The 14639-nt window shown below is 47.3% G+C and overlaps 1 protein-coding gene across 2 annotated transcripts in view; it reads left to right on the forward strand.

The window, feature by feature from the left end:
- The window catches only part of CXCR5 (C-X-C motif chemokine receptor 5), a 68995-nt gene that overhangs the window by 19516 nt on the left and 34840 nt on the right, over window positions 1-14639 (forward strand). The window contains exons 2-3 of one of the 2 annotated variants that reach the window (XM_073602445.1): window positions 5594-5620; window positions 9799-9825. In XM_073602445.1, the coding sequence (XP_073458546.1) occupies window positions 5594-5620; window positions 9799-9825 (54 nt within the window). The remainder of the gene's footprint in view (window positions 1-5593; window positions 5621-9798; window positions 9826-14639) is intronic. The other variant, XM_073602446.1, reaches the window with a different exon arrangement.

Here is a 14639-nt window from a genome sequence, read left to right on the forward strand (position 1 = left end):
CCCTCATTCATCTCAGACTCTAACCACACCCTCTTGAGCCATGCCAATTTAAGCCACGTCCACTTTCACGTAAGCCACACCCACTTTTCATGCAAGCCACGTCACTTTTCATGCAAGCCACGCCCTCTTTTCACGTAAGCCACGCCCATTCTCCGCCGCGGCGTGCAGCGCGCCGCAATTATTATTTTTACTAGGCCACACCTACAAACGAATGCCCCGTCCCCTAATTATTGATCGGCTCCGCCTACAGCCAAAAAAGTGTCCCACATATTTTTTTTTCAATGTTGGCAACTATGTAGATGATAGGCTCAGCAATGTCATGCAATGCCAAGCTGCTGCTAACAAAGCAAACAGAATATTGGAATGCATTAAAAAGGGGATTCATTCCAGCGTTAAAAATGATAATTCTCCCGCTCTACAAGACTCTGGTCCGGCTGCACCTAGAGTATGCTGTCCAGTTCTGTGCACCAGTCCTCAGGAAGGGTGTACTGGAAATGGAGCAAGTCCAAAGAAGGGCAACAAAGCTAATAAAGGGTCTGGAGGATATTAGTTATGAGGAAAGGTTGCGAGCACTGAACTTATTCTCTCTGGAGAAGTGACGCTTGAGAGGGGATACAATTTCAACATACAAATACCATATTGGTGACCCCACATTAGGGATAAAACTTTTTTGCAGAAGGGAGTTTAACAAGACTTGTAGCCACTCATTAAAATTAGAAGAAAAGAGGTTTAACCTTAAACTGCGTAGAGGGTTCTTTACTATAAGCGCAGCAAGGATGTGGAATTCCCTTCCACAGACAGTGGTCTCAGCATAATTGCATTTTATAGTTGCCCCCCTACTTTTGTCCCTGTCCCCACATGTGCCCCCTAAATATGAAAGCTGGAGACGCCACTGGGTGGGGGGTCAGCCTGTCAGTGCTCAGACCATACGCCGCACACTGCATAAAATTGATCTGCATGGCTGTTGTCCCAAAAGGAAGCCTCTTCTAAAGATAATGCACAAGAAAACCTACAAACAGTTTGCTGAAGACAAGCAGACTAAGGACATGGATTACTGGAACCATGTCCTGTGATCTGATGAGACCAAGACAAACTTATTTGGTTCAGATGGTGTCAAGCGTGTGTGGTGGCAACCAGGTGAGGAGTACAAAGACAAGTGTGTCTTGCCTACAGTCAAGCATGGTGGTAGGAGTGTCATGGTCTGGGGCTGCATGAGTGCTGTTGGCACTGTTGTGAAGCTACAGTTCATTGAGGGAACCATGAATGCCACCATGTACTGTGACATACTAAAGCAGAGCATGATCCCCTCCCCTTAGAGACTGAGCCGCAGGGCAGTATTTCAACATAATAACAACCCAAAACACACCTCCAAGATGGCCACTGCCTTGCTAAAGAAGCTGAGGGTAAAAGTGATAGACTGGCCAAGCATGTCTCCAGACCTAAACCCTATTGAGCTTCTGTGGGGTATACTCAAACGGAAGGTGAAATAGCTCAAGGTCTCTAACATCCACCAGCTCTGTGATGTCATCATGGAGGAGTAGAAGAGGACTCCAGTGGCAACCTGTGAAGCTCTGGTGAACTCCATGCCCAAGAGGGTTAAGGCAGTGCTGGAAAATAATGGTGACCACACAAAATATTGACACTTTGGGCCCATTTTGGACATTTTAACTTAGGGATGTACTCACTTTTGTTGCCAGCGATTAAGACATTAATGGTTGTGTTTTGGGTTTTTTTGAGGGGACAGCACATTTACACTGTTATACAAGCTGTACACTCACTACTTTACATTGTAGCAAAGTGTCATTTCTTCAGTGTTGTCACATGAAAAGATATCATAAAATATTTACAAAAATGTGAGGGGTGTACTCACTTTTGTAAGATACTGTATGTGTGTAAAATTTAAAAATTGCTCCATATGAGCAGAGGTCATATGGCATGACCTCATATTTTCATTAGCATTACCTTTTGTAATACACTCTACTTTTTTAGACAGACAGATCCAATGAAGCATCCTTTCTCCAACATCCCTGCAAGCACAGCATTAGTAAATATCAGTGGTGGGTTTTTAAGGGCCAACAAGGCCTTCTCTGCTGGCCTAAACACTGCCCAAATCAGAATCATTGACTTTTTTCCATGAATGTGTTATTCACAATAGTGTATGCTCTTCCTTTCATAGCTTTTTCTCTTGGTTTCGCTGCTTCCAGTAGTGTATGTTTATGTTAGAGCTTTTATCCATTTCAGCCATGATAGCCATTATGTGTTGCCAGGGTCAAATACCGTAAATCTGCCTTAAGGTCCTTAGAATCAACAGTACGGGTGCCTGTAGCTCAGGACTCAAAATTTCAAGTACTGAGCCACTAGCCAGGCCTTAAGAGTTACTCGCCACCAGTTGCCCCACCCAACCCCTAACCTGCCCCACCCCTAAATCCATCCCTAAACATGCCCTCATAAATTATCTCATGAATATACACTGTTAAATGTTTTATGCAGAATTAAGTTCCAAAAATAAATAATAACAACAACTTTAACAATATTAACATAAAGCATATCAGTGCAGCCTATCAGTGCCCATCAGTGCAGCCTCATCGGTGCCCATCAGTGCCGCCTAATCAGCGCCCATCAGTGCAGCCCCATCAGTGCAGCTTATCAGTTCCGCCTCATCAGTGGCCATCAGTGCCACCTCATCAGTGGCCATTAGTGCAGCTTATCAGTTCAACCTCATCAGTGGCCATCAGTGCAGCTTATCAGTGGCCATCAGTGCAGCCTATCAGTGCCCATCAGTGCAGTATACCATTGCCCATCAGTGCAGCTTATCATTGCCCATCAGTGCAGCGTATCAGTGTCCATCAGTGCAGCGTATTATTCCCCATCAGTGCAGCGTATCATTGCCCATCAGTGCAGCGTATCAGTGTCCATCAGTACAACATATTATTCCTCATCAGTGTGGCGTATAATTACCAATCAGTGCAGCCTATCAGTGCCCACCAATGTAGCGTATCAGTGCAGAGTATCATTGGCCATCAGTGCAGAATATCATTGCCCATCAATGCAGACTATGATTGCCCATCAATGCAGCCTATCATTGCCCATCAGCGCAGCGTGTCAGTGCCCATCAGTGCAGCGTATCATTTCCCATCAGTGCAGCATCAGTTTAGCCTATCAGATGCCATCAGTGCAGCCCCATCAGTGCAGCCTATCAGTGCCCATCAGTGCAGCATACCATTGCCCATCAGTGCAGAATATCAGTGCAGCATATCGTTGCCCATCAGTGCAGCATATCGTTGCCCATCAGTGCAGCATATCATTGCCCATCAGTGCAGCGTATAATTGTCCATCAGTGCAGCGTATAATTGTCCATCAGTGCAGCGTATCAGTGCCCACCAGTGCAGCATATCATTGCCTATCAGTGCAGCGTATCATTGCACATCAGCACAGCGTATCATTGCCCATCAGTGCAGCCTATCGTTGCCCAGCAATGCATCATGGAGGAATCAGGAGGATCTGCCAGCTGGATGACACAGAATGGGGATCTCCCGTTGAGAGTGGCTTGTATATGAATATGAAAGTGGCTTGTATACTTGTATATGAAACAAAGTCCCGCCTCCTAGACCACTGGTCAAATGCTGGTCTAGAAGGTGGGGTTTTGTTTGACAGTGGTGGCTATTCATATACAACCCGTGTCTCACAGGAGATCCTTGTTCTGTGTGATCCGGCTGCACGATCCTTCTAACAGTTTCTTGGCTAAGCACTTCTGCCAGAAGCTGTGTGGCCTTTTTTACAGGACATCAGAGCAGCCCAGAGGGGCGGGAAGCCCCCCCTCCAGGCCGCCCTGATGGCTGCACCGCTTCTGCCAGAAGTGGTCAGCCAGGAAACTGTCAGCCCAGTCCTCCCCTGTTCCACACTAATTTCCACTTGCCAAATGCGAGCAGGTGAGTGGAAATTTTGAGGGCTGCTGTAGCTTATAGTAAAAGGCCACGAGACTGTAACTTTAACCAATCAGTTTTTGAGTTGGCAACACCAGGGCCATCTAACAGGTGTACATTCACATCAACATTTTCACATCCTTTGATTGGATGGTTGGTCAGAGAGTGGAGAAGAGGGACTTTTTTCCATTTTCGGGCACAGGCACGTCCTGCACCACATGTTGCTCTGCACCAGTGTACCTGTACAAATTATAGTTCTGGCTGGTTGTCTACTGTATGCCTTCCCTGGCGGATTGTATATCACTCCCCAAAGTGCCACAAATCTATCAAACAAATTATTATTAGTATAGAGAGAGGACATTAGCAGGCTTCTGGAAAAAAAAAAAATGATAAAATCTTATTAAGCTGGGGGGTGGCAGCAATACAGGTATCCCATAATTTTCCAGTGGGAAATTCGATTTCAACGTGTGTGTGTAAAATAAAGAAAATGTTCCGGATGCAAACAGGTCAGATGACATGACATTTTCATTAGTATGAACTTTTGCACTAAACTCTATACTTTTTTAGACAGACAGATCAAATGGAGCATCCTTTCTCTATGTGGCACTAACTCTCGGTGGAGCTGCTGGTTTAAAGCGGGCTGTTACCTTCACTCTCGATACCTCTGTTTCACCGGCACCGGGTCCAGGGTCCCGTTGAGTTTACCTCTGGACGATGTAGACACCAAACACTTGAGTATTTTTTCCAATGCTTTAATGAACCAGTAATAAAGGAGCAGGAAAGAGGCAGAGAGAAAGTTGCAGGGAAGCTCAAATACCTTTCCTTAGTATTCATTAGAACATTCTTTGCAATTGAGCACTTGTAGTTGAATGCACTCCCCTTGTGGGATTCAATCTTTGCCCGCCTGGATAGGCCTCTCTCACTTGCCTAGCAGCCAGTACGTAGCACGAACAAAAGTCTCTGCCACAGACTTGTTTGGAATAAAACCCGTATGATCCTCTGCCACAGGATGTATTGGTTTGTGATGAATGTCAGACACAGTACTTGAACCTTTAAGCCAACCCGGCAGTACTATGCAGTAAGACTACTTCAGGATATGTCCTCCAACCGAGTCACCAGGCCCCTCTCCAGACCAGCACTCTGCATGATCCTTCCATGACAGGTCCTCCCCTGGGATCTACTCCGTTGTCCAGCTTCTTCACTCAGGATAGACAGCTCAGGACCCTTCCTCTGCTGCTGTGGTAGGCCCCAGACAGGCTTCTGGGCCCACCCACACGCCGCAGCGGCATGGGCCTCCGAACCGGAGGACCACGAGGTGGTACTCTTAACGCATACCTGTCGGCCAGGAGGGCCAGCAGGTGGCTGAAAACGAACCCCTAAGCATGGCGTCTGTCCCATAAATACCCTCTCCCAGAATGCAACTCGGAGGACCACCTCCACCGAGCTGTCTCCGGGACAGAGGAGCACTCATACGCTTCCACACGTTGCCTTTCCAACACTAGCCCATGGTGACAACGACACCCACCGGCACAGTGTGGAACCACACGCAACTCAGCCAAGCTGGAACAGAGGCAAATATAACTTCCTCTAACAAGTAACCCACAAGATTTACCTATCAGCAGTAGATTAAAAATCTACCAGCGCTACATCTAACATTTTCTGTTTTTTAGGATGAACTCTTTGAAAACACATCATTGGTAAGTATACATAGAAAATAATAACTATAATGTACGTGTCATCTCTGAAAACATAGCATTGGTAAGTGTGAGTGGTGGGACGTCAGGGTCAGCAAGGCCTTCTTTGCTGGCCTAAACACTGCCCAAATCAGAATTACTGACTTACATTTTAATATATGTAGCGGTACCCCCGAAGGGGTTGCTGGTGATTGCGATCCGTCTCCCACAATGCACAGCCAGGCACACAAATTTCCAGACACACTTAGTCAAGAAACAATCCTTGTACTTTATTTAGTTTTTTGTTTTATTAGGGGAATAGTACTTGGATGGGGATAGGGTGCATATGAGATGCCCGCTTGATGGAAGAAATATACAGGGACTGAACTATATTCACTCCGGTATATACAACCTCTTCTCCTTCACTGCCAGCACATATACTTGCTTGCAGACTATCACTCCCAGGACCAGCTAGCATTGTTATAAAGAGTCTGACATTGGCTCAGCCAAAGAAAATGCCTTTTGCAGGCAGGGACCGCGGGCCCCTATGGTGTTGTAGATACAGGTAGTCCTTAGTGCTAGCTCTCCCACATGTGGCTACTGCTCCCAGTACCACCTCTTCAGGCCAGGGATGTGCGGTGAGGTCAGTGGCTGCTGAGGCACTGGCTAGTATCAGAGTCAAACACACACAGGTTACATACACCGTGAACTTTAGAGCGATAACTTCAAACCAGTAATTTCACAGTAAATAGATAAATAATAACCCTTTCATGACTAAGCCTATTTCTGACATTTGGCGTTTCTTTTGCTAGAAAATTACTTAGAGCCCCCAAACATTATATATATTTTTATATATAAGAGAATAGAGAATAAAGTGGCGATTGTTGCAATATTTTATGTCACACGGTATTTGTGCAGTGGTGTTTTAAACGCAACTTTTTGGGAAAAGGGACACTTTCATAAATTTAAAAAAAACGAAACAGTAAAGTTAGCCCAATTTTTTGTATAATGTGAAAGATGATGTTATGCCGAGTAAATAGATACCAAACATGTCACGCTTTATAATTGCACGCACTCGTGGAATGGCGACAAACTACGGTACCTAAGAATCTCCATAGGCGATGCTTTAAATTTTTTTTACGGTTACCAGGTTAGAGTTACAGAGGAGGTCTAGTGCTAAAATTATTGCGCTTGCTCTGACGATCGCAGCGATACCTCACATGTGTGAATTGAACACCGTTTACATATGCGAGCGCTACTTCCATGTGCGTTTTCTTTGCTGCACGAGCTCACAGGGACGGGGGCGCTTTAAAAAATTTTTTTTCTTTTTTCTTTTATTTATTTTTATATTATTAAATTGTGTTAAAAAAAAAATTGATCACTTTTATTGCTGTCACAAGCAATGTAAACATCCCTTGTGACAGTAATAGGTGTTGACAGGTACTCTTTATGGAGGGATGGGGGGTCTAAAACCCCCCCATCCCTCCTTTGCACTTTAAAGTATTCAGATTGCCATTTTCGGCGATTCTGTATATTTTTTTAAAACCGGCGCCATTGGCAGCCGAGTAAACAGGAAGTGACGTTGTGACGTCGCTTCCGTGTTTACAATCAGGAGACTGGAACGAAGCCTTTTCCGGATTTGTTCCAGTCTGTCACTAGCTATCATCGTTCGGGTCTCCCGGTGGGACGAGAGCCCCGTTCAGAGCGGCGGGAGGCTGCTCCTCCGGGATAACAGCCAAGTGGCTTTTAGCCGCATCGGTTGTTATCCCTGGAAAGCCGATCGCCCACTCTACAAAACGATACCGGGATGAGGCCTGCAGCCGGTATAACCCCCGAAAGCAGAGGCCGCACATCTGCGTACGCTCTGCGGGAAGGAGATAAATTATTATGTTATAACATATAGCATAATAATATATGATTTAGCTTGATTAAAACAGTCCCTTTTCAGCAGTAGAAAAATGTCATTCTCCCTGTTAACTGTGTGAGATAAACTTGGGATTAGGGGTATATCTTATACCCATTAACCCATGTTTTTTCCTTCTAGTTAAGAGGGCTGGGCTGGAAGGTAGCATATGTCTTTTAGACACATGCCCCCTTCTATAACATTGCAGTGAGAGGACAGCCTCCACTGCAGCACTTTTATTGGACAGCTGGGGCCAATGACACTTTACCATTGGTCCAAGGCTCCAAGCTGTCCATTGAGCACAGTGCCTCTGACAAGAAGTCAGAGGCACTGTGAGCTCATCCTCTCAGTCTGCTGCAAACAGAGTGTACCAGCTTGTATTTGAACTGGCTGCTCTGTATGCAGCTTCTGACAGGCTGTGCAAGGAGCCCTGTATATCCGGAACCATAGGTTCCAGGAGCCCCAAATTTTGACCAGTGTTGGGGTAGTACTTTGGCTACCTACCTCCCAAAGGTCGCTGAGCTACAACCCTTGAAGTTTGATCATTTTTTTCTTTTGTTTTTATTGTTCTGCCTCACCTGCCTCCCCTGACAGCACGTCCATGCTTCAGGCCCTGCTAGCCCTCCTGGCTGCAGCTGCCCCTTTCCACTAGTCAAGCCACCACAGTCCTCCTAACTGGCTCTGCACCCATCCCAGACTGCTCCATCCCAGTCCTGTCAGGTGTGCCTCCCAGTCCTCCTGACCATGTGTCACTCACAAGCCCCCCTGTCTGTTCCTGTTGTTCCTGGAGACTTGCCCAGCAGTGTTCTCCCGTTGTCCTCTCCTTGCTCCCAGTGCCTCCTGGCAAGGACACCTCCATGGTTTTGGGAAGGTCTCGTCTGCACCCGAGCCCAGGCCCAAGGCCCCCCTCCCCCCCCCCAGACTGGGGAGCTCTCTCAAAGGCCATGACAGCCTAACACTCCATCTCCAGCCTCCACCTGAACAACTCCTCCCCAGCTGGGCTGACCCAGAGTATGTGAGGGGGCCTGCCCCCTGCAAACCCTTGTTGGGGATTGGTCAGGGCCCTCAGAATACTCCAGGCAGCTCCACCTTACCTCTCCTCCCATTCTTCTAGAAGGTTCCAGAACATTCGAAAAGTAGGGGGGAGGTCTCAGTGATACTACTTGTGAGTCATCCAGCTCTCCCTGGATTTCTCCCCAACCCAGGACAAAAACACAGACAGGCTTGGCTACCAGCCAAGCCTGCAAAAATTTACCTAGACTAGCACAAAAAAATAAACTATCTATACTTCCTTACTAATGGGTGCTACATATACATTATATATACTGTATTTATCGGCATATAACACGCGCCAGCGTATAACACGCATCCCAAGTTTAGGAGGGAATTTCAAGGAAAAAACTTTTTAAGGAAAAAAAACTTAGATTTAAATGCCCATCAATGCAGCCTTATCAGTGTCCATCTGCAGCCTTGTAGTGTCATTTGCAGCCTTTCAGTGTCGTTTGTAGCCTTGTTGTGTCATCTGCAGCCTTGTGTCATCTGCAGCCTTGTTGGATGGTTGGTCAGAGAATGGAGAGGAGGGATATTTTTCCATTTTCGGGCACAGGTAGATAATTCTGCACCACATGTTGCTCTGCACCAGTGTACCTGTACTAATTATAGTCTACTGGCTAGTCGTCTACTGTAAGCCTTCTCTGGCGGATAGTATATCACTCCCCAAGGTGACATAAATCCAGGGTTGTTGATGCTCCTACTGCATGATCTCCCTTGCAAGTGACTGTAGTATAGTATAGTATGCTGGGAGGTACTACAGCCGGGTAGGTGTTTCAGCTTAATGTTGCAACAAAGGTAAGACATATGACAGATGGTAGAGCTTTTAAGGAGGGGGGAGAAAATGAGGGCAGTGGAGGGAGGGGGTTGTATGCAGAGGGAAGAGCTACTATTTGATGCCATTTGGCAGGTACGTGTGTGTGGCGGGCATGGTTGAGTTCCTGCACCTATTCTCTGAGAAAAAAAGCCCTGAATAAATCTATCAGGCAAATTAACATCAGTATAGAGAGAGGACATTAGCAGGCTTCTGGAAAAAAATATTGATAAAATCTTATTAAGGTGCGGGTGGCATCAATACAGGTATCCCATTATTTTCTAGCAGGAAAAAAGAAAATTGTTTTGGATGCAAACAGGTCAGATGACATGACATTTTCATTAGTATGAATTTTTTAATAAACTCTGTACTTTTTTAGACAGACAGATCAAATGAAGCATCCTTTCTCTAATATAGCAATTTTCTGTTTTTTAGGGTGACTTCCCTGAAAACACAACATTCGTAAGTATACACAGAAAATAATAACTGTAATGTACTTGTTTGTACTAGTTTGTCATTAGTCACCTCAAATAAGTAATGAAAACCAAACGTTGCAAGTAAGTAAAAAAGTAGCATAATAAATAATTGTTTTAGGTATCCATATATCAGTTAGGTCATTGATCTAGTAGCTTTTTTAATAACAATTTGCATCCCAATTTCAAGGCAATAATCTTACACAAATGGCGGCTGAATGAACTATATGGAAAACTCTGCTAGATTTGATTGTTTCTAATAAACCAATACCCATCAGGTTACATGTGAATAACATCAGGTGTGACATTAGAAGACAATGTTTAAGTCTATAAAATACCATCAGAACACATTAAGTTCATCTTACAAGAGTTTCATTTGGACAGAAGGAAAATAAAGGAGCCTTTCAGGCTTGTCTCAGAACAAAACAGTCAATAGCACAGCAGTTGCTGCTTTTTGGACCAGCAAGGGGTACAGTGGAAGCGGTGTATGGGTTTATTAGGAACAGGAGAGAGGGGTGAGAGAGGAAATAGGAGACATGAAATAGAGTGGGGCGGGGGAGGGGGCAGAAAGGGAAAAGGAAAAGGGGGACCACTGCAGGAGGCTACACTGTAAGGCGTCTGGCCTCCACCTATGCCGACCAGATTTTATAGAATTTCTTCGGACAATTACGACCCATGTATGTCAGCTTGTATAATGGGAGAGTCGTATTGACTAGTTCCTTCCAGGCAGAAGTCCTAGGCAGATCCAGGTTCCTTCTATTGAAGCAGGATTGTTTTCCTAGCATAATATGCAGTGTAAAAGATAAATAATTTAATGTGAGTGGTAGTGGGTAGGTTATCCGTCATGCCCAGTAACAGAACCAAGGGATCAAGTTTAAGGGGCACCCCAATAATTGAGCTCATGTCAGCAACCACCGCCTGCCAAAATTCCTGTATACGCGGGCACAACCATACCATGTTTTTGTAGTTTCCTCCCCTTTACATTTTGGGCACACATCATCGGAGGTATGATACATAACCGATAGTCTCTGTGACGTATAATATACCCTATGAAGGAATTTTAACTGTATGAATCGATCCCTAGCCAAGATCATAAGAGGGATGTACTGTTGGAGGCTCTTGGACTAGTCCTCCTCCGTCAGGGCCGGTAAGTCATGCTGCCAAGCCAGGAATGCCTTTCTAGGCCCAGCACCACCCGTGCATGTGAGTCGGAGGTAAATAGAGGATAGTGTTCTATCTATAATGCGGGCCGTAAGAAGCCTCTCAACTGAATGGGGTGCCACCAGGGGCGGACTGACCATTGAGCCACTCGGGCACCCCATCAGGGTTGCCAGCCTCAGTAAAACCAGGGACAGTATGTATAAATCTTTGTTTTTTTTGCATCTGTCTGTGTATACTGTGTGTACGTGTATGTGTATACTGTGTGATTGTATACTGTGTGTGTGTATACTGTGTGGCCCCATAATCTCTGATTGCCTGGGGGCCCCATAATCTCCTATTGCCCAGGGGCCCCATGAGTTATCAGTCCGCCCCTGGGTGCCACAGTGATAAATCCCGGGAACTGCGCTCGAACCGCATGCCGGAGCTGCAAGAACCTAAAGTACATCCATGGGGAAGCCCAAATTTATTCTTCAGCTCACCGAAGGAGAGTAAACGCCCCTCAGGCATGATATCACGTAGCGTTCTCACACCATGTCGGGCCCACAGCTGTGGATCAGGCACAGTCCCCAGGTGAGACACCGATGGATTACCCCATAGGGGGTATAAGGAGAGAATGTTTGTGGCTCAGCCAGAAGCCTCGAGATCTGCCTTCTCATGGGGGTGGTAATTTGTGTACTGGATCTAGGCCCCTGATATACCAGGTTGCTAAGTTCAGAATAGGATCCCAGTATGGCTGCCTCTAGGTTCACCGACGGGTTGGATTGATCCTGGGTAAACTACCACCTCACTGACACCAGGACAGCCGCCCAATATTATTTCTTAAAATGGGGTAGTGCCAGGCCCCCCTCTGACAATGAAAGTTGGAGCGTGAGTCTAGCCACCCTTGGGACTGACTTCTGCCATACAAAGGCGCTGATAGCTTGGTCAAGTTTAATAAAAAAATAATTAGGTATACTAATGGGGGTGTGTCTAAACACATATAAAAACTTAGGGAGGAAGGACATTTTAATTAAATTTACTCTACCCTCTGGCTTAAGTGGCAAGTTTTTCCAGATTGAACATTTCTGAAGGAATCGCTGTAGGACTGGACGAACATTGGCCTCCATATAACTTGGTAGATGTCTATGGATCTGGATACCTAAGTATTTAAGGCTGTCTACCCACTGGAGAGGGACAGGCAGATCGGGGGGGGGGGGGGTCCCGTCTGATTTAAGGGAGATAGCACTGATTTGTCCCAGTTGATTTTAACACCAGGAAATCTACCAAAGGAGTCAATAAGTGTCAAGGCAGCTGTCAAGGATTGGTTGGGATTGTTAAGATAGAGAAGGGTATCGCCCGCATACATTGACACTTTTTCGACAATGGGGTGCACAGATATCCCAGTGACTGTAGGGGAAGATCGGAGCAGCATAGCCAATGGCTCAATAGCAAACAGGACTTTTAATAACACAACTGACCAGTGAAGAGTTCCACAGAATTTAAAAGGATGCATTATGCAGCTTAAAGCAGTTGTAAACCGCCGATGTTCAGAAAAAAAAAAAACCTGCAAGGCAATGTGCTAGTATGCATCGCACCTTGGAATGAAGCCCTCCAGCGCTGTAAAGTCACCACTGAGAGGGCTGACATGTTCCCAGGGCCGATGCTGGACGGGGTGCACGGGGTGCAATGCACCCAGGCACCACAGAGTTGGGGGCGCTGAAGCGCCAGAGTGCTCCCCTCCCTCCTCCTCCTCTCCTTGTCAGTAGGTGGCTCTCTCTGCTGGTCGCCGCTGCCGCTGTGTTTCCTGCCGAAGCCCATCCCCCCTCCTCCTCCTGTCAGAGGAGGAAAGCGAAATGAGATCGGACCAGCTGTCTCTGCATGAGAGACCAGCCGCGCAGTGACGTCACTGGGGGGGAGGCCCATGCCTGTGCCCAACGTGTTCCAGTTCTCCTCCTCCTGTGTCTCACTCCCGCCTGCTGCCCAAGCCTGACACGCTCTGTTCTCCACACGGGCGGCACGGCTGCACACTGTCCTCTACTCTTCAGCTGAGAGCTACTAATGTAGGGGGAGGAGTTTGTCTTGGGGGGTCTATACTAATGTAGGGGGAGGGGTTTGTCCTGGGGGTCTATACTAATATAGGGGGGGTGGTTTCATCCTGGGGGTCTACACTAATGTAGGGGGGTGGTTTGTCCTGGGGGGGGTCTATACTAATGTAGGGGGGTGGTTTGTCCTGGGGGTCTATACTAATGTAGGGGGGTGGTTTGTCCTGGGGGGGTCTATGCTAATGTAGGGGGGTGGTTTGTCCTGGGGGGTCTATACTAATGTAGGGGGTGGTTTGTCCTGGGGGTCTATACTAATGTGGGGGGTTTGTCCTGGGGGGTCTATACTAATGTAGGGGGGTTGGTTTGTCCTGGGGGGTCTATAGTAATGTAGGGGAGTGGTTTGTCCTGGGGGGTCTATACTAATGTAGGGGGGTGGTTTGTCCTGGGGGGTGTGTACTAATGTAGGGGGGTGGTTTGTCCTGGGGGGTCTGTACTAATGGAGGGGGGGTGGTTTGTCCTGGGGGGTCTGTACTAATGTAGGGGAGGTAGTTTGGCCGGGGGGGGTCTGTACTAATGGAGGGGGGTGGTTTGTTGGGGGGTCTGTACTAATGGAGGGGGGGTCTGTACTAATGGAGGAGGGTGGTTTGTTCTGGGGGGTTTGTATTAATGGAGGGGGGTGGTTTGTTCTGGGGGGGCCTGTACTAATGGAAGGGGGTGGTTTGTTCTGGGGGGGTCTGTACTAATGGAGGAGGGGTGGTTTGTTCTGGGGGGTCTGTACTAATGGAGGGAGGTGGTTTGTTCTGGGGGGTCTGTACTAATGGAGGGGGGGTGGTTTGTTTTGGGGGGTCTGTACTAATGGAGGAGGGGTGGTTCTGTACTAATGGAGGGGGGTGGTTTGTCCTGAGGGGGGGTCTATACTAATAGAGGGGGGTGTTTTGTCCTGGGGGGTCTATACTGATGGGGGGGTCTGTACAGAGAGAGGGGTTTATACTTAGTGGGGGGTCTGCACTGACGAAGGGGGGTCTATACTTAGTGGAGGGGGGTCTGTACTGAGGGGCGACTATAGTTGGTGGAGGGGGGGTGACACCATGTTTTACCACACTGGGTGACACCAAGCCTAGTGACGCCACTGCAGCCGCGGGCTTATTTCCCCTCTCCCTCTCCTCCTTGCGTGCGCTGCTGTACTAGTGAGCGGCGCACTATGTTTCTTCCCCTGCCTTCATATCGGCCAGGGAAGAACAAAAAAGGACCAAAGAAGAGGATTGTGGGACATGTAGTCCCGAGGACATGCAGCCCCACTGTAACACGGAAACTGCAGCCCACACAGCATGCTCAGCTGAATGGGAGAGAGAGAGAGCCAGGAGCCCGGGAAAGCTTTCAGGGAAGTACACCCAGGACTCCAGAGGGAGAGTGCAGTGCTGAGGGAAAATCATCAGAGAGAGAACTCCGCTGCCCTGCGCCACCAGAGGGAAAGCCACACAGCCTGGCGCCATCCCTGGCGGAGAAAGGAATGGAGTCATTGCCAGAATACAGATCTGGGCTCTACCCAACGGAGTCGCCACGGGCAATTCAGAATGAGCTGACTCCTGATCAGAGGAACCGTTGTTGCTGTATCGCTGGG

The sequence above is a fragment of the Aquarana catesbeiana genome, linkage group LG10 (genome assembly GCF_042186555.1).
Source record: "Aquarana catesbeiana isolate 2022-GZ linkage group LG10, ASM4218655v1, whole genome shotgun sequence".
Lineage (NCBI taxonomy): Eukaryota > Metazoa > Chordata > Amphibia > Anura > Ranidae > Aquarana > Aquarana catesbeiana.